This window comes from Saccopteryx leptura, chromosome 6 (genome assembly GCF_036850995.1).
Source record: "Saccopteryx leptura isolate mSacLep1 chromosome 6, mSacLep1_pri_phased_curated, whole genome shotgun sequence".
NCBI lineage: Eukaryota > Metazoa > Chordata > Mammalia > Chiroptera > Emballonuridae > Saccopteryx > Saccopteryx leptura.
Genome location: NC_089508.1, coordinates 68,038,210 through 68,057,451, shown reverse-complemented (window position 1 = coordinate 68,057,451; position 19,242 = coordinate 68,038,210). Strand labels below are relative to the sequence as shown.

Here is a 19,242-nt window from a genome sequence, read left to right as displayed (position 1 = left end):
GAGCCCACTTTAGCTTGGGTCTCAATCCTTAATACAGTCCCATTGTTCTAACGTATGTCATGAGCTAAGGTTGCTCATGAAACTATGGGCTCGGTGACTCTATTTTGCTGCTTCTCCCTCCCATGGACCCACATTAAGTAGAATGCTAATCTCTACCCTGTGGATTCCCCAAAATGTTGTGCTACTGGAAGTACCACATTTTGTTAATATCTTTAAGAGACTCATTTGACAGCTTGTTGGATGAAAAGAAAGATGACAAAGACGAAGCCTTAGAACTTGCCTAGGACACAAAACTCTGTCCATAAACCCTTCTTCATCTGCAACATACTGAAAATTTCCAAATTTTAAAGGTATATATATTTTAATCTATTGTAAAACAATCCAATTGCATGATACTGGCACAGAAATAAACTGGCAGAGTAATACTGTCCAGAAAGACTCAAGTATGCCTGAGAATTTTGCAGCTAAGTGGTATTTTAAATCATGGAAGGGAAAATGAAGTAAAAGATGAGGACAATTTACTAGCATTTTGAAACAATATTAAGATGGTGCTCTGTTTTGATCCTTATACTAACATTCATTTCAGAAGAAATCAAGATTTAAATATTGCAATATACAAAATCATGAAAGAGATGGAAGAAGTCAGGAGTTGAGACTTTCTAAACATGACATAAAATCTAGATTGATAAATTTGACTGTATGAAAGCAGAAAAGTCTTTATAGTAATCAAAAAGAAAGACAAACTGAGCAAAGTATTTTCAGCAATTTTGACAAAGGGCTGTTTCCTAATATAAAAAATTTACAAATCAATAATAATACTTTAAAATAAACCTAGGAATTATAACATGGGAGAAAAAAATGGGCAAATGACATAGATTGGTAGTTTCAAAATACAATGCTTTAGAAAATTAATTGTTCTTATTCATAATTTCAGAAAGGTAAATTAAAGTGTTTAAATGTATACAAGGGAAATATAACTTTTACCAGTTGGATTGATAAAGATAAAAAGATTGGTAATATCCCATGTTGGTAAGAGTAGGGAAAACAGTAACTCTCATACACTGTTAGCGGGAGTAAAGATTGTCATTACCTTCAAGGGTAAATCAGTAATATATCAAAAATGAAACCATGCTTACGCTTGGACCCAGCTAAGGTTTGCCTTTCAGGCATACTTGCAGAAATGCCCCAGGATATACTGTGTGCGCAAGGGAAGTTCCTGTAGCATTGTGTGAACTAGCAGAAGTGGAAAGCAATGTAGCAATCAGTCATTAGGACGGACACCTGCTTAACATTTGTTTCATTACTACAGTGGAATGCTGTGCAGCTATTGGATGAGGTAAGCATATATTTACCTACAGGAGAAGCTGTTAGTAATGTGAAATGAAAAATGAAAACATCTCAGAACAATACACTTGTAGAGTCCATTTCTGTGAAAAAGCGTAGATGTACATGAAATTACATAGATATGCGAATGCATAGAAAATGTTTAAAAGACTAGATTATGTGCCAAACTGGCTTTCTCTGTGGAAAATGGGAATATTAGAGGAAGGGAACTTTTCCATTTTATATACTTTTTTGTTTGCTTTTTCTAAACAAGCTTAAACATTTTACTTTAAAATATTTAAAAATTTAAAATTAAAAAAAAAAAACCCAAAACGATAGGTATACAACATAATCAACTGGCCAAATGATGTGGAGATGTTTGCCTAAAATCTATGTACTCTAATTGACCAATGTCACCCTGTTAAATTTAATCATCTAAATAAAAAAATTTTTTTAAAAATTTGATGAGGCCCTGGCTGGTTGACTCACTGGTAGAGCGTTGGCCCGGCATTTGGCTGTCCCAGGTTTCATTCCTGGCCAGGGAACACAGGAGAAGTGTCCACCTGCTTCTTTACTCCTCCCCCCTCACCTCTTTCTCAGTCTCTCTTCTCCTCCCCTTCTGCAGCAGCCATGGCTCGAGTTGGCCCAGGTGCTGAGGATGGCTCCATGGCTTCCACCTCAGGCACTAAAAAATGACTCTGGTTGCAACCGAGCAAGGGCACCATATGGGCAGATCTTCGCCTTCTTATGGGCTTGCCAGGTGGATCCCTGTCGGGGCATATGCAGGAGTCTGTCTCTACCTCCCCTTCTTTCATTAAATAATTTTTTAAATGTAATGAAATATTAAATATGAAAAAATGTACTGTGTTTCTTAAATGTAATTTTAAATTCTTATTTAAATTTATATTACCTGCTGCCATTTTTTAGATCTATTTTTAATGTCTTTATTATTCTGTTTCAACTTAAAAGACAGAGTATCTCTTTACAAACATAAAAAACTTGGGGATTTTTCTGTGGTCCAGTAACTCCTTTAGTGTTTGAGAATTCACCTGGCTAGGGTTCAAGCCACAATAAAGCTTCTTGGCAATCTCTTAGACTCTGCTGAGAAAGAATGGCCCATTGACTGATGATCTTTAATTATTTTTAGATATGGAGTAGAAAATTCAGTAATTGGATTGATTGCTATAATACAGTTTCACTATTAAAAAACACCATTTGTTTAAACCACAGATACTGGGGTAAATTGGAAACATGAAATATTAAGAGTTGCCTTAATTTACATCTGGAGTCATCTCTTCCTTCATAAATAATTGGCTTAGTCTTCTCAGGTTAGCTTGCCAGCACATTTGGTTTTTGCTTCTAGACAAGGAACAAATGACTGCATGAGAGAAAATATCTCAAGCAAATTTGTCCCATTTAATTGGAGACTTTTGCCTCTTTGGATCTTTTGTCCAACATGTAGCCATGTATCTTTCCCACACAAGTAACTGTTTCCTCTTTCTTCTTCCTCATCCGGGGTATGTGTCTCACCTGCCACCAGAGACAGCAGTTGGGAACGGCTGTAGAGATGGAAATTGCCCAGATGCTCGAGGAGAATTCAAGGATCCTCAAATTTGGATATCAGTTTACGAAGCAAGGGCCACGAACAAGAGTGGCAGCTGCCATCACAAAGAATAATGACCTGGGTAATGCAGTCATAATACATATTGTTAGCTGTTAGAAAAGCCAGATGATCATTCATTTCTGCACATCACATATTGCATCTCAGCATTCCGCTGGCCTTTAGTGCCAGCCCTTCATCAAAGGCACAGTAGTACCTGGTCCTAGGAATCCTCATCATCTTCACAGTGTTTACGTTTTATTGTAGCATTCCCTCAAGAACTGTTTGTTTATTTTCCAGATAGCCTGTGCTTTTTTCTTGATTTGCTTTATGTATTTGCTTCTTTTTCACTTACTTATTACATGTAATCACCCTATGTTGTTATCTACACCAAAAGATAGATGGACACATGACATGGAAATTCCCAGTTTACTTACATTTGAGTCATGACTGTGCTTCTGTACTTGGGTTTAAATATGGTTGTGTCTGATACTTTGATAATTTACATGTGACATGAACTAATAGAACTATGATATGAAGGTAAACTCAGAAGTAGCCTTTTCCCTTAGCCTCTCGTTAATCTTTCCTGCTGTCCACTCTTTGCTGAGGACCTGTGGCATTTTTTCTGTTAGACTGAGATGGGGCATGTCCTAGTTAACCATGTACAGAAGAATGGGACAGATTGGGAAGACTTGGTCTGGGGACATCTCAGCCACCTGAAACAACATGACAAAAGGACATTCAGGTGCAGACAGTACACTTGGCAAGCAGTCAGCCTCAGTCCTCAGTTTGAGGTTCAGGATCAGAATGCCAGACCTTGGACAGGGGAACTGGGCATGGTGTCCCACCAACTATAGTGCTGGCCGTGGGGAGGGATTCAGATGGTGGGCAAGATCGAAGGAGGGCAGGTAATGGCTAGTGTCCAGTTCCCTGCCCACACACGCTCAGTAGCGAAGACCCTGAGGCCCAGCCAGGGTGCAGTGTGTGGCATCTAGAGGTTGGCCAGGCATATGGCAGCGCTTGCCTTTGGGGTGCACTGGGTGAGGCTGAGGAGGCATCCCAGCAAACAGGGCTTTGGGGAAGGAAAAATGGAGGCAACAGTTGGAAGGTATCTAGGAAAAGCAGAGGGGTCCACAGCTGAACAACATGGAGGCCAGAGAAAAACAGGCACAACAAGAGGTTTGAAGTAAATGGAGAGGCTGTCCTGAGCCCAGGAGCAGTAGCTGTGGGCTACACCTTTGGTTAAAGTTTTTGCAGCCTAGGCCTGACCAGGCGGTGGTGCAGTGGATAGAGCATTGTACTGGGACGCAGAGAACCCAAGTTCGAAACCCTGAGGTTGCTGGCTTGAGCGCGGGCTCACCAGTTTGAGCGTGGGGTCACTGACTTGAGTGTGGGATCATAGACATAACCCTATGGTCACTGGCTTGAGCCCAAAGGTCGGTGCTTGAGCCCAAGTTCACTGGCTCTGCTGTAGCCCCCCCCCCCCCAGGTCAAGGCACATATGAGAAAGCAATCAATAAACAACTAAGATGCCTCAACTAAGAATTGATGCTTCTCATCTCTCCCTTCCTGTTTGTCCCTGTCTGTCCCTCTCTCTGATTCTCTCACTGTCTCTGTTAAAAAAACAAACAGTTTTTGCAGCCTCGGCAGGAGTAGGCTGGGCTACTTAATGAAGTGGAGAGTTGGGGCAGGACCACAGTCAGGGCACCATTTTCCCAGATCCAGGAAGGTTAGAGTAGCCCTCCTCCTACCCGCCAGAAGAGCCTGCAGGTGGGGAGATGAAAGGGGGAAGAAGCTGGCTGCAGAACCTGGGAGCGGGCAGCTGGGCAACTTCTTTGATACTAAGAACCAGTTTAAAGGAACCTTAATCTCTGAGTTTGCCTGCTGTCTGAATCACACCTTCAGGTAGATATTTAGGAGGTTCTATTTAAAACTGGTTTAGAAACTTTGAAATTCTGATAGCAGATCCTCCTGGTCTTCAAGCCATAATCAGAAGAAATAGATTGTGAATGTGTCATCCTGGGACTTCAGTTTAAGCCAGTTGGTGATTGAGTTGCACAGAAACTGAGAAGATGGGCTGTGGATAAGTGACCAAGAAAATATTTAGAAATTCACTATGCTGTGGATCTATTCTCCATAGAAATGAGAAAGTTCTAACATTTAAATTCTCAACTATCAGACATAGCTTTATTTACATGTAAATCCCCACAAGACACTAGATTATTCTATCATTATTGGGAATATAATGTATGAATTATATTACTGGGTAATTGAATGTTGAAATTTATAGTAACAGTACCCTCAAGTGTGTGGGATTGCTATTCTGTGTGATTAATGTTGTTTATCTGAAATTTAAGAAATATTCCTTCACTTCGTCTTTTCAACCTTTATTTCTTTCTTACCTAGTTCGTAAAAAGCGAGTTGAAGGAGACCGAAGATAAATTTCTACAAGAGGTGAAGTTTCACCACGGCAGCCGTTTAAAAACCAACTAAAGCTCTTCTCCTTCCCCATCAGGACTATTTTATCAAAGGTTGTTCATTTCTATTAGCCACAGAACTAATAATTTAATTGTTATTCTTTCTTAGCATTACTTATTTATCTTGGATTTTTAAATATATACAATTGGTTTATTTGTTCATGGGCACCTCTGGCAACCTACACCAGTGGATATATGCAGATGTTAGTGGGTGACAGCGGTCGAAAATGATTTAACCACTTTCATATAGGGTTGTCTTGCTTTTCTTACAAAAACTATTTTTTTTAGCCACTGAAAGAAATTTATTATATAAGTGTGTTTGTAACTGTGATTATGATAGAGGCCTATCTCTGTTTACATGCATAGCTTTGAGTTAGGCTAAATACATCAGAAGTGTTCTGCTGACCACATAAGAAGTTAGTATTGCCAATCTTTGACTGGGTGAGAAAGTGTGACCCAGCTTAGCACAAATTCTCTCTTAGTTTCAGAAATATCACTAAATGCACATGCCCCCACTGATCAAAGATCAGTGGTGTCATCTTCCTAAAAACTAGACAGCATTATGATATTTTAACACAGCCTGAGTAAACAAATATACAATGTTTATTAACCCACAAATATAGCTTCAAGCCAGATTCACAGGTAACAACATGTGATTCAAAGGCACACCTACCTTTACTGATTTTTCAACATAAATTCAATCTTTAACATGACTCTCTGATGGATAACTTTTTACAAAATTGCTTTAAAGTTTTCCAGACATGATGTGATATTTTTAAATTTTAATAAGAGGGAGGCTTTTAAAACAGTAAAATGCTTAAATAAAATAATAATAATGCACCTTAATCAAGGTTGTCTGATACACATGACTGCGTAACTTTGGCAAATTTTAGAAGCATTTATTGCTTTTTGTTTACTGTAACAAGGAAATGTGAACTTTCAGGTTAATTATACAGATTTTTGTCTATATGGCATGATCCATCCAGACATTTGCAAACATCAGGAAAAAATGTGAATTATCATTTACCCAGATGTAAGTCATCCCAAGCTCGAAAGCTGTGGGAGTGTAACTGAGATGATTGTGTGGTAGTGTGCTTTAATCTTTCAATTCAGCAGTGCAACAGTGCAGGGCTAAAACAGGGAACTGGGGCTCCAGCCTCTAGCTCAATCCAGTTCACAGGCCTGTGCTGTCAGTGCCCAAGGCTGTAATTGGTGGCACTGGGACATAATGCTTTTCCATCTCCACAAAGCTTTTCCGTCTCCCTCCCTTATCCCTTCTCCTTTCCCTTCCTTCCCGCTCATTCTGTTTTTTCTTCTCTCTGTAAGTCTGAGCCTTTTAAAAGTGGCCTCCCCTGTGCTGGTAACACCTGGAGCTAAAGAGGCTGCTGGCCCTGGCCAAGGGCAGCCCCAGTCCAAGAGGGTTTCTGAGTGGCTTTATAGCGGTAAAGCAAGTTAATGGTAAAATAATTCATATGTTATTCTAGTCGGCTTCTAGAGCTCCTGGAAACTGTTCAGGATAGATAGCCTTTATAAAACTGGACATTTACCTATATTTTAAGTATTCACATTTATAGCTCTAAAATCCTTTGAAACATCTCATTTTCTTGAGAATATTTTATATTCTTGAGGAATTAATGAACAGAACATACTGACGTTTTGAGAACCATAGAAATTCTTTTATTTTCTACTATGTCTCCCTATCTATACAAAAAAAAGTAAATAGCCCTGGCCGGTTGGCTCAGTGGTAGAGTGTTGGCCTGGCGTGCAGGAGTCCCAGGTTCGATTCCTGGCCAGGGCACACAGGAGAAGCGCCCATCTGCTTCTCCACCCCTCTCCCTCTCCTTCCTCTCTGTCTCTCTCTTCCCCTCCCGCAGCCGAGGCTCCATTGGAGCAAAGTTTGCCCGGGCGCTGAGGATGGCTCTGTGGCCCCTGCCTCAGGCGCTAGAATAGCTCTGATTGCGGCAGAGCGACACCCCAAGATGGGCAGAGCATCGCCCCCTGGTGGGCATGCCGGGTGGATCTCTGTCGGGAGCATGCAGGAGTCTGTCTGACTGCCTCCCTGTTTCCAGCTTCGGAAAAATACAAAAAAAAAAAAAAAGTAAATAGTATTCAATGATTTTTCAGCCTGACTTTTCCTCCCACTTTAGGTATGGTATGTTGGAGCCAACTCATACAGGCTTACTGATTATTAAATTTTCAAGAATTTTGCAAAATGGTTGTTAAACACAGCCATTATTAAAAATTAAATGACATGCACTTACAATTAACTGTTATATTAAAAACAAAAGTAATACTCAAAAATACATTTTGCTATTTCCAATGTCCTTGAGACTTTGCATCTGGTGTGTCTGTATGGCAGATGTACTATAATGGTGTGCTAGTTACATCTCTTCTCAATTCAAATGTTCAGTACTTTTTGTTGGTAGCTTGAAATTGGCCATGGTGGGAGTATTTATACCAAGGAAATTAGCAAATATTACAAATCAAGGCTTCCCCCCCCCCCAGGTTGCTGGTTTATAAACATTCATTAGCTTGTATTCAACTCTTATTTTTTTCTTTTGTATACACGTGTTTTGGTTACTGTGTTGCCAAAGGGAAAAACATTTCTCTTCTGTGGCTTTCTCCTATCACTTTAGATTTGTTGCAGATATAAGTGCTGAGTCCCTGGTACTCCTCCAAGTAAGCTTTCTCCTTTCTTTTCTCACTCTCCTTCTTACCTTCACCTTTAAGAAGTCTGGGATTCTACAGAGTGCTTTCTGCAGCCCCGAGGTGCTGTGACTGGGGGCCAGGGCAGTTTCTGCCAAACCCTGTCAGAAAGCAAGAAAAAAGTCAGGATCTGATGGTGACTGTGCTGCAGTGGTTGATAGTATTAAAGCAAGGCCATGGGATGTTATCAAAATTTAGCACTGTGTTAGCTTATAAAATAGTTGAGTCACATGCAGTAGAGGCTATGGAATCAAATAAACTGCTTACAAAAATAAGGGGATATTTCAAAATGAATATGAAGCTATAAAATATCCCCTAATTTTTGTGAGCAATATAGTTATTGCTAATCATCTGATCTTACTCTATTACCTGTGTTTTAAAAGTAGATTGAGAGGTGACATTTTCATGAGTATTCACATATTAAAAAAATAACTACTAGAGGATAAATTTACATTTTCGGAAGCCTGTAAATCATTTAATTAGCCTAGGACTTCATCTCTCCATCTGCCCAAAGTGTGCAAGTAGAAGCTTTTTCATGATCATGAGTGAGATTAATTCCTTACCATCCATCATGATGGTACATAATATATATAAAATATTTTTATATGTATACATTTTGCCAAATATAATGTTGAGCTATTTGGCAACATCTGGACAACTGACTAAAGGGAGATAATCTCTCCCCCACCACCTCCTTCCCTCTTTTAGACTTGTGCAGGCCCACATTAAGTGCAAAATCATTTGCCTGGACCTGCAGGCTCATCTCACAGCATGACTCCTAAAAGATGACTTTGAGGAGACAGACTCTGCAAGTCCGGAGATCACGCCATTAGTCGGGCACTACATCTCCCCTACGGGAGTGTGTAATGGAAGTTGTTTCATCATTAGCATGATTAAATCTCTTCCTTTCATCTTTGTAGGGCCTAATGTAAATAAATAAATGTGTGTGTGTGTGTGTGTGTGTGTGTATTGCCAAATATCTCAATATCTAACTAGTATTTGGCTACATCTGGACAACTGATTGAAGGGAGATGCTCTCTCCCCAGCCCCATGTCCCTTGTCCTTGGATTTGCTGCAGGCCCAGGTTAGTGTGAAATTACTGCCTGGTGTTTGCATTTTAGGTCACCAACCACCACATCTCACAGCATGTATGGATAATGACCTTAGGGAATGAGTATTAGAAACCTCCAAACCATTTCATTGTTTCAGCACATGCCTAAAGTGTGTAAGTAGAAGTGCGTTCATCTTCATCAACACAGCTGAGCCCCTTCCATCTGTGTAGGTTATACTATATATAAATATTTTGTACATAAATACTGAATACTGTAAAGAGCTATTTGGCTAAAGCTGCACAGCTGATTTGGCTAAAGGGAGTTGCTGTCTCCAAGCTCCTCCTCTCTTCCGTTAGTCCTCTGAGTCGCTGCAGGTGTAGGTTAGATAGAGCATCGCTAACTTGGAGGGGCACACACAGCTCACCCATGCGAGAGCACGCACTTCCTTGTACAGCAAAAGCCCATCTCCGTTTCAGAATTCTATATGCCTATACTCCTCAAAGCAATTCCCCTATGGGGAGCCTGGCATTCCAGATCAAAACAACAGCAGCTTCTCTCCCAGACAGAACCGTGGCACTGACATTAGGGAAACCAGTGTGCTCTGAATAACTACGGTGAGAACATGAGAACGTTTCAGATGCTCAAACTTGAAACCAGCATTAAGCATTAGCCTGTTTTAAATGTAAGCTAGATCTTGAAATTCACGAAAGAGTTTGCACACATTTCCTCTTTTTGTGGATACAGAGTACTTAGCCCTCCCTTAGGCACTGTAAAGGAGACAGAGGAAGTATATATAAGAACTATGGACTGATATAATTTGATATGTGTTTCTTGGGTTTTGAGGGTGGAGTGCCTTTTTGCAAAGTGGATACCATCTTTAGTGCAAGTTTTTATAGCATCAGCAATAGCAGGCAGGGGCACTAAATTGTGAATCCTGGGTTCTGTGGTATATGTTAACCTGTACTCAGTGGAACTGTTTCTGGAATTGGGTTTTAAGTCATGATCCTGAAGCTTCCTTCCTCTCCCACACTAATGATTCAGTAATAGCTACTTTCATTTTAATGAGCAGAGAACTGATATGAAATGTTTTAGCTCTGTCTTCCAGGAGCAGTTTTTCCTTATTGCTCTGCATCTCAAATCTCCCCACCACATACAGTGCCATCCTCAAAGCTAAAGGATTGAGACATTTGTAAAGAAAAGGTGTAGGAGGCCCTGGCCGGTTGGCTCAGTGGTAGAGCATCGGCCTGGCGTGCAGGAGTCCCGGGTTCAATTCCCTGCCAGGGCACACAGGAGAAGCGCCCATCTACTTCTCCACCCCTCCCCCTCTCCTTCCTCTCTGTCTCTCTCTTCCCCTCCCACAGCCGAGGCTCCATTGGAGCAAAGATGGCCCGGGCACTGGGGATGGCTCCGTGGCCTCTGCCCCAGGCGCTAGAGTGGCTCTGGTCGCGGCAGAGCGACGCCCCCTGGTGGGCGTGCCGGGTAGATCCCGGTCGGGTGCATGCGGGAGTCTGTCTGACTGCCTCCCCGTTTCCAGCTTCAGAAAAATACAAAAAAAAAAAAAAAGAAAAAAGAAAAGGTGTAGGAATGATCGCAAGCATCGGGCGAGTCCTCTGAATGAAAAGCACATGACGAGACCCTCCGTTCAACAAGCTAGAGGAAGGAAAGAACCCAGAACCCAGGACGGATTCATTGTTTTCTTGCTACCAGTTCTGGATTAAATTGGTTTTTGTCTTGTGGTTCAGGAGTTTGGTAAAGTGGAGAGGCTGAATGAGGTAGAGAAGGGAGATAGAAATTAAAGGTTCAGAGTTGTGTAATGGCAAAAGTAAGCTCTGCTCAGCTTACCTGTTTCCCATTTGCCCATAACATCGATGATTGAACTTCAGTATGGGTGGAGGCGAAGTTCTAAGATTTAAATTTGTAGTCTGCCTCTGGCATTGTTCGAGAAGGACTATACCTGTTCCAGAGGTTATCCCAGTTTTGTGATGCATCATTGACTTGGGGGAGGGTGACGGAGACCAGACATTTCTCTAGATCTTCCATGGTAGTCATTCTGAGCACACTGGCTTTGCTAGTTGGTATGGTGGAAGGGCACCCTACTAACAGGTTTAGAGACAGACTCCTAATCCCATCACCAACACTTAGCAGGGGTATGATCATGGGCAATTCATTTAATTGCCTGCCAATTATAGACTATATAGGGGGAAGGGCACTGGATTTGGAGTCAAGAAGCCTGGACACTTGACTCTACACTTTCTTAGCTGGGTGACTTTGGAGCAAGCCACTTAGTCTCATGCCTAAGGTTCTTCAGCTATGTTACAATGGGAATAATATCTTCACTAACTACCTCAGAGTTGCAGTGAGAATTTAATCAGGTAGTGGTATGAAAATATTGTACTGGAAAAGACATACAAAATGGGAGATCATTTTTATTATCTATCCACTGTTTTCCAATGCCTCTTGAATTTACTTCTGACCAACAAGTACATCTTCCATATTGTTGTGAGTGTAGGGAGTTGAAGCAGGAGTATGACAGGGGGGCAGGGGGTGGAATTACCTTATTTTCCACATAGACGCAGGAGAGGTGGTTGATGGTGGCAGTGGGTGTTATATTCCAGTGATGTTTGTGCTAGGGCATTCTCCTGGGTCACTTTGGCAGTTCCTTGGGAAATGGGCAGGATCCTCGCAGAGAGCCTAAGGCTGGACACAGGGGGAAGCACACAGTGATTTGAGGGGTGGGTCTGGGGTACCGCTGCCCTCCTGTCAGCTCTGTCACCGCTCAGGGTGGGACAGGCTGTGACCTGCAGGGTGACTAGAGGGCTGGGAGAAAAGACTGTCCTAGGGCCCCAGTGGCTGTGTGACAGGCTGGAGCTCTGACAGGGAAGGAAGAAAGTGTCACATGAGAGAGCAGCCCTCCTGGGCAGCAACTACTTTGTTATCACCAGCAACCTTAGCCTTGGTCAGTATTACGTTCTTCTAAGAAAGATCTTGAAACATGGCCTCACAGGACTTTCATAAGCACTTGGAGGCAGGGACTGTCATCCATCTTTGTACCTTCAGTAGCATCTAGTAAGGTGCCTTGTACAAAATAGGTGCTTAATAAATGTTGCTTGAATTGAGTTGTCCTCCAGCTCCAAAGAAATGAATACTCATTTGTCCCCATGTGATATTTTTGGAAAACAGCACTGACTTAGCTATCAACTGTGCGTAACTTTGGACAAGACTTGCCATCTATCTTGTCTTCAAGTGATGTGAGTGGATTAGATGCTTCCTGGGGTCCCTTCCAGCTTCTGCACATCACAATCTTGTGGTTATAAAGTGTGTACTAACATTTCTTCAGAAGGCTTTGTTCAGAGCAAGAGGTCTGAACTGTCTACAGACAGTTGTCTGTTCCTCTTCAGCAGTTTTTACTGTCTTCAGAATCATTATTGAAGAACAGCCTTTACTGAAAGGATATTTGAAAAGATACAATATTTTCTCTTCAAAATGGTAGAGAAAGAGGGAAAATGCAAAGAAGGAGAGTGAGCACAGTAAACAGCATGTTTCTCATAGGCTTTTACTTAAGCGTGAATGTGAATGTGTGTGTGTGTGTGTGTGTGTGTTTGCACGCTTTGCAAAGAAGGAGAGTGAGCACAGTAAACAGCATGTTTCTCATAGGCTTTTATTTAAGTGTGAGTGTGAATGTGTGTGTGTGTGTGTGTGTGTGTGTGTGTGTGTGTATGCACGCTTCCAAGCACACGCTGACTGGAGAGCAGCGGAACCAATCAGAAATGCACACTGCTCAGTTGAGAGAAGCCGGCCCGGGATTAAAAATTTCCCATGGATAATCTAAATGGATAGATAGCAATTGGCCATATCATGAAATAAAATGGGTGGAAAATGTCCATCTTAAGAAATTTTATTTTAGTAGCAAACTTTGCCAGTGAAAATCTTTAGTTAAGAAAGATATTTTTCTGACCCTAAATTTTCATCTCTGCCACTTTTCTTTTTTTAAAAAAAGAAATAGGCCTCCACATGTATTAATATTTATATTTTAATTAAACCTTTATCTTAATTCTGTTTCATCTAGTCAAGGGAAACAAGCATTTTTCATTGCATTTAAAAATGTAAAATACCTGCATGCTACCAATCTGTAATATTTTACCAGTTTACCTGCCTGTAATGTGTGACCTTATGTGTAGCTGTATTATTTTGAAGAGTATGGGGAATTGAAGCAGGAGTATGACCTGAGAACAAAGGAAATAATACTTTGTAAACTTTTTTTCCCCAAGTGAGAGGAGAGGAGATAAAGAGACAGACTCCAACATGTGCCCAACTGGTATCTACCTGGCCACCCCCGTCTGGGGCTGATGCTCTGCTCATCTGGGCCCATGCTCGCAAGAGGCAGAGGCTCCACGGAGCCATCCTCAGCACCTGGAGCCATTGTGCTTGAACTAATGGAGCCATGGGGGAGGGGAGGGGAAGAGAGTGAGAGAAGGGGAATGGGGAGGGGTGAAAAAGCAGATGGTTGCTCCTCCTGTGTGCCCTGACTGGCAATCGAACCCAGGACATCCACACGCCAGGCCAATGCTCCACCACTGAGCCAACTGTCCAGGGCACCTTTTTAAACTTATATTGGCAATATTTATTTAGCTAAGCAGTTACTGAAAGATCTACATTGTTTTATTTTTTTATTTTGAAACTTTCCAGTCAGAGGTAGACGTTTATTCATTAGGTAATTAATGATTAATTTGCTTTTTAAATGTGAAATTGAACATTGTGAGGGAATTAAATGTGTGATAAAGAAAAATGTATAAAGCATGAAATACTTTTACCCTGATCCCACTTGGCACAAGTGGGTGCAATGTTTGACCCTTTGAAATTAGCCAGCCAGACTTAATACTAAAGTAAATATGTACTGTTTTACTTAATCAAGCTCTTTTTGCTTTGAAAGATGTAATCTATTCATTTGTGTCTGAAATGAAATTTTCAAGTGAAAATATGTACAGAACATTAGGAATGAATAAACTTTCCTTTTAAAATGAAAGTAAAGACTGATTTAATCTGGTTAATTTTTAGACACATCGTGTGTTTAAATGGTTGGTACCATGTTAGATGAACCCTTTTGCAGAAGGAACTATAAAGTGCCCTTCTTATGAAGATAAGTAGTAGATAGACAACCAGAAGTAGCCAGAGGGAGAAATGAGAACTCGTTATTATAACAAAAATGCACACATTCAGCTAAACAGTTAAAATGTATTAAAATAATGGGAGCAAGAATTATAGGTAACCCAGATGGGTTAAGTGTTTCACCTTGAATTTTTATATTAACTTTGGATTCACTTTTTCTAAAGCTATGCGGAGATAAAAATCATAAAGTTACACTATAAAGGTTTGCCCTGGATAAACAAGAATACCTGTTCTTCCTGCCCTCTTGCTGAACTCTGCTTAGCTCTTTGTCACTTAAACTTGTGACAAGGTCCTCAAAGGAGCGTATAAGGCCTATTCTAATTTCTGTTTGCTGTTTCACACCTTATCATGGACAAGGGAGTATAGTAATTATTTAAAGGATTCTCTTTCAGTCTATAGGCTATAATGAATAGGAGTTAAGTATGAACTTTGGGGTTATACTTGCCTAGTTCAAATCTCACTTCTGTTAGTTGCGTGGATTTCTGCAAATTACCTAGCTCTAGTTTCTTCATCTGTAAAATAGGACTCATAATCACAGTTGTACTGTAATGAGGATTAATGTATAAACATTTAGAACAGCGCTTGGCATACAGAAGGTACTTAGGTATTACTATCCTGAATTCTAACCTAAATAAATACCCATGGATCTTAATGCCAACAAAGTTCTCCATTCTGTGCTTTAGGAATTTAAATTAATTAATCTACAACATCAGGAATGTAAGCAGGACTGAATCTTTACTCATGTTTGTGCTTCCTTTCGGCAGGCGGGCCCTCCCCTGTCACTCCGAGAATTGAATATAAACAAGAGAGAGCTGACTCAGGAGTTCCTCCTGACCCACCCTCTCTCTCAGCTCTGCTCCTCCTGGCTTTCCTGCTGTTCCAGCTTGTTTGTACTTGCTCTGCTTTCTGTGTGCCCTCCTTTAGGTTTGGGAGTCTGGCTTGGGTCTGCTGTGGATTACACTTCACTCTGCTATGGACCACCCCCTCTCAGTTTAATCATTCAGCCTTTCTCTGCTGTATGAAATGGCGCCCCATACCCTCTCTGCCCCAGCCTCCAACCCACCTCCCTGTCCTACCACTCAGGGAACGTGATCCGATGCTCACAGCCTCTATCAGGTGTCCCACATGTCACAGGACCTCAGCAGGAACTAGACCAGGGGTCGGGAACCTTTTTGGCTGAGAGAGCCATGAACACCACATATTTTAAAATGTAATTCCATGAGAGCCATACAATGACATGTGTGCATTACACATTATCCAATAAAAATTTGGTGTTGTCCCAGAGGACAGCTGTGATTGGCTCCAGCCACCTGCAACCATGAACATAAGCGGTAGGAAATGAATGGATTGTAATACATGAGAATGTTTTATATTTTTAACATTATTTTTTTTATTAAAGATTTATCTGCGAGCCAGATGCAGCCATCAAAAGAGCCGCATCTGGCTCGCGAGCCATAGGTTCCCGACCCCTGAACTATTAATAGATGTATGTGTGCTTGAATGAGTTTGGGTTATGCTTCAGGTGCAACCAACCTAGGGAAGATGATGGAGGAAAATTAGGCAGGTGCATAGCTCAAAGCGTGAGTGTTTGAGAGTGTCCTTAAAGCCTAGACCACTGACTTGATCAATCATGAGCAACATTTTAGAAAAGCATATTACCCACTTTAGTGGTTTATAAACACTTAGAAGTGAAGCAGTGATCTCTAAGAGGCAGCACAGATTCACTTAGAATAAGTGATAGGAAATCATGAGAATTTGGTCAAAAGAACACACTGTATTTGGGTTTAGCGAGACGTTTGACAGACTTAGAATATCCTTGAGAAATGTGAGCTACATAACAGTGCAGCTAAATAGTTAAATGACTCGTTTAAACAGTCTTTTTGACTCTTGATCATAAGTAAATACTTATGAACAGAAGCAATTCAAGCAGAAGGGCTTAGTAGCCACCGTGGTTGAACTCTTTCCATGATAGGTTGAATGCTGACTTCAATAGTATTTCCAAGATCCTTGAACTTTGGCATGGTTAAGTACCTATAAAGGTTACTCATATCTCATCAGCAATAGTGTGTCATTTAGACTTGTTATTATTATACAAATATTCATGTTCAGATACAGGCAGGCTTTCTAGATGTAACCTGAGTGAAAAATTGAATGTATTTTTTTTGAAATTCTATCAAAGTGTAAATGTATAGCAATTATTGGATTAAAAAAATGCTGTAATAATTGCTGATAAAGGTTTATGTTCAAATTCAATTCAAAATAATTAAAAATTATTAAGAACAGGCCCTGGCCAGCTGGCTCAGCGGTAGAGCTCGGCCTGGCGTGCGGGGGACCAGGGTTCGATTCCCGGCCAGGGCACATAGGAGAAGCGCCCATTTGCTTCTCCACCCCCGCCCCCCCCCTTCCTCTCTGTCTCTCTCTTCCTCTCCCGCAGCCAAGGCTCCATTGGAGCAAAGATGGCCCGGGCGCTGGGGATGGCCCCTTGGCCTCTGCCCCAGGCGCTGGAGTGGCTCTGGTCGCGGCAGAGCGACGCCCCGGAAGGGCAGAGCATCGACTCCTGGTGGGCAGAGCGTCGCCCCTGGTGGGTATGCCGGGTGGATCCCGGTCGGGCGCATGCGGGAGTCTGTCTGACTGTCTCTCCCCGTTTCCAGCTTCAGAAAAATACAAAAATACAAAAAAAAAAAATTATTAAGAACATTCAGGTAGATAAATAGGGAACTAGATTGACTGTATTAGATAACTTAGGAGAACATTATGTATTTTTTTAGTCAATAAATATTTACAAAAATTTACATAATAATACAAAGAACAATAAGCAGAGGTTACCTCGTAACTCTGGTCTTGTTGAAACATTGTATACCTAGCATTTACAATTTGAAACCAGAATTTAATTCTTATTTAATTCCTGATCTTGTTCATCCACCCACCTCAGTTAAAATATGACTCAGTAGTGACTGCAGGAGAGAGTCTAACAGCAAACAGTGTTGGGGAATTATTGTTTCTATACTTGTATGTATTGGTCAACTTAATAACTTTAGCACTAACACTTTTAATAAGGATATTAAAATAATAATTTAAATTTTGACCTAATACTTTAGGTTTATTTGTGTATCCTAGAAGTTAATTACTCAGTCCCTTGGAATTTGGCTGAGATGTATATTTAGTGCACCTCCAGTGGAGGCGTAATAAGTTATGAAAATTGAGGCATGTCAAAATTAATTCCACCTGATGGCATTAGGGAGGTTGGAGTGAGAAATGGGCATTTGAGATGGACACAGAAACATGAAGCTTCTAACAGGCACAGATGGAGTGACAGGGAAGGGTATTTCAAGCCAGAGTTTGCTTGAAGTCGTTTGTAAAAAATGGTATGCCCCAGCCATTGTGTTTGTCTTCTGATTCCTACCTCCTGCTGCTTTAACTCCAATCTCCCGGAATGAAATCCTTACCTTTTAGTTTCAAGTTTATACCTTTTGCTTAACTTTTCTCAGCACTTTTATAAAATATGTTGGAAAAAAAAATACTCAAGTGTATCAAGAAAAAACTATTTCCTAAAGGAACGCTTTGATAACAAGAAAGTTACTGCTGGCATTAATTTGCATATGATGATTCAGTGTGACATTGCTTTATATGTTCCTCCGGCAGCGAGTTTAAAGATAATACCAATTAGGGCTTATAATACATTAAGTAGAATTCCAGTGTCATTTTATCACTTTCATTCTAAGCCAACCTTGAAAACTAACAGAACTGTATGCACTCTGTCCCTCACTCAGAAATTTTACCTAACAGTCTCAGATTTGTTTTCTTTAGAATGTTGAATTTAAACCGGTTTTCATTACTTGAAGTGGGATAAATGCACGGCGGAGTGGTGCCGTTCCACTTCTATTTCAGAGGATCGCCTTTCATGGAATAGGCAATGCAGTATTCAGCTTTTGCCGGGTCAGTCTATAGTCAAAACAGACCTAAATCCCAGTTTACTTCTTGCTCACATTACATGTCAGCACCTGTGTTTACCTGAGGTTCTGATCCAGTGACTTCTCATTTTGGGGCCCAGGAAGAAGGACCATCCTCTATTTGGGACATGGCATTCTCTAGGTGGAAGAAGAGAGTAAACACACACTTGAGAAACACAATGACTCTTAAAAGCTTCTACTCATAGCTGTCATATTGTCACTTCCATTCACATTTCATTAGCCTGAGCAAGATTCCTGTTTGAAGGCTTTGTAATTACAATATGACATTTGTGTGAAAACGTCAACAGGGAGGCACTGCAGGTCGGTCACATGGCAGTGGGAAGGGCTCTTTACCTTTAAAGGACAGCAAATATTTTTAACAATTTTTTAATCCACCACAGGCATTAAGGGAATTTACCTTTTCACTTATTTATGTAACTATAATGTTCAGGGTTTTCCTTTTATTTTCCTCTTCAAGAATTGTGTTTTTCACTTGATCGATGGTGGCGCAGTGGATAGAGCATTAACCTGGGATGCTGAGGTCCCAGGTTTGAAACCCTAATGTTGTGAGCTCGAATGCAGGTTCATCTGGCTTGAGCACAGGCTCACCATCTTGAGTGCAGGGTCGCTGGTTTGAGCAAGGGGTCACTGGCTCGACTGGAGTCCTCCTTCCCCATCAAGGCACATATAAGAAGCAATCAATGAACAACTAAAGTCCTGCAACTATGAGTTGATGCTTCTCATCTCTGTCTCTCTCGCTTAAAAAGAATTAATTGCATGTTTCAAAGTAAAAGCTAATAAGTACAACCCATAAAGAATAGTCCTTTTAAAGAGAACTCTGTCTCCATTTCAGGATGAGTTTCACTGGGTCTTGTCCTGTGGAGCCAGTTCTCTCATAGCTGGTGTTTATATCTGCATCAGGTCACTGGCAGGCATCTACCCGGGAACCTGGTTCTGTGTCCTAAGAT

The 19,242-nt window shown here is 41.0% G+C and overlaps 1 protein-coding gene and 1 long non-coding RNA gene across 6 annotated transcripts in view; one reads left to right on the top strand and one right to left on the bottom strand.

Annotated features, from left to right (window-relative positions):
- Nucleotides 1-10,972, top strand: part of TMOD2 (tropomodulin 2) — a 64,580-nt gene extending 53,608 nt beyond the window's left edge. For 4 of the 5 annotated variants that reach the window (XM_066341773.1, XM_066341772.1, XM_066341776.1 and 1 more), the window contains exons 9-10: nt 2,864-3,008; nt 5,330-10,726. In XM_066341773.1, the coding sequence (XP_066197870.1) occupies nt 2,864-3,008; nt 5,330-5,364 (180 nt within the window). In that variant the 3' untranslated portion in view covers nt 5,365-10,726. The other variant, XR_010746132.1, reaches the window with a different exon arrangement.
- A 766-nt stretch (nt 10,973-11,738) lies between these two features.
- LOC136376010 (uncharacterized) lies at nt 11,739-18,937 on the bottom strand. The gene is made up of 3 exons (XR_010746133.1): nt 18,693-18,937; nt 18,336-18,412; nt 11,739-11,855 (listed from the first exon to the last, which is right to left on the bottom strand). It is a non-coding gene; the product is annotated as an uncharacterized lncRNA (long non-coding RNA).
- Nucleotides 18,938-19,242: the final 305 nt, after the last annotated feature.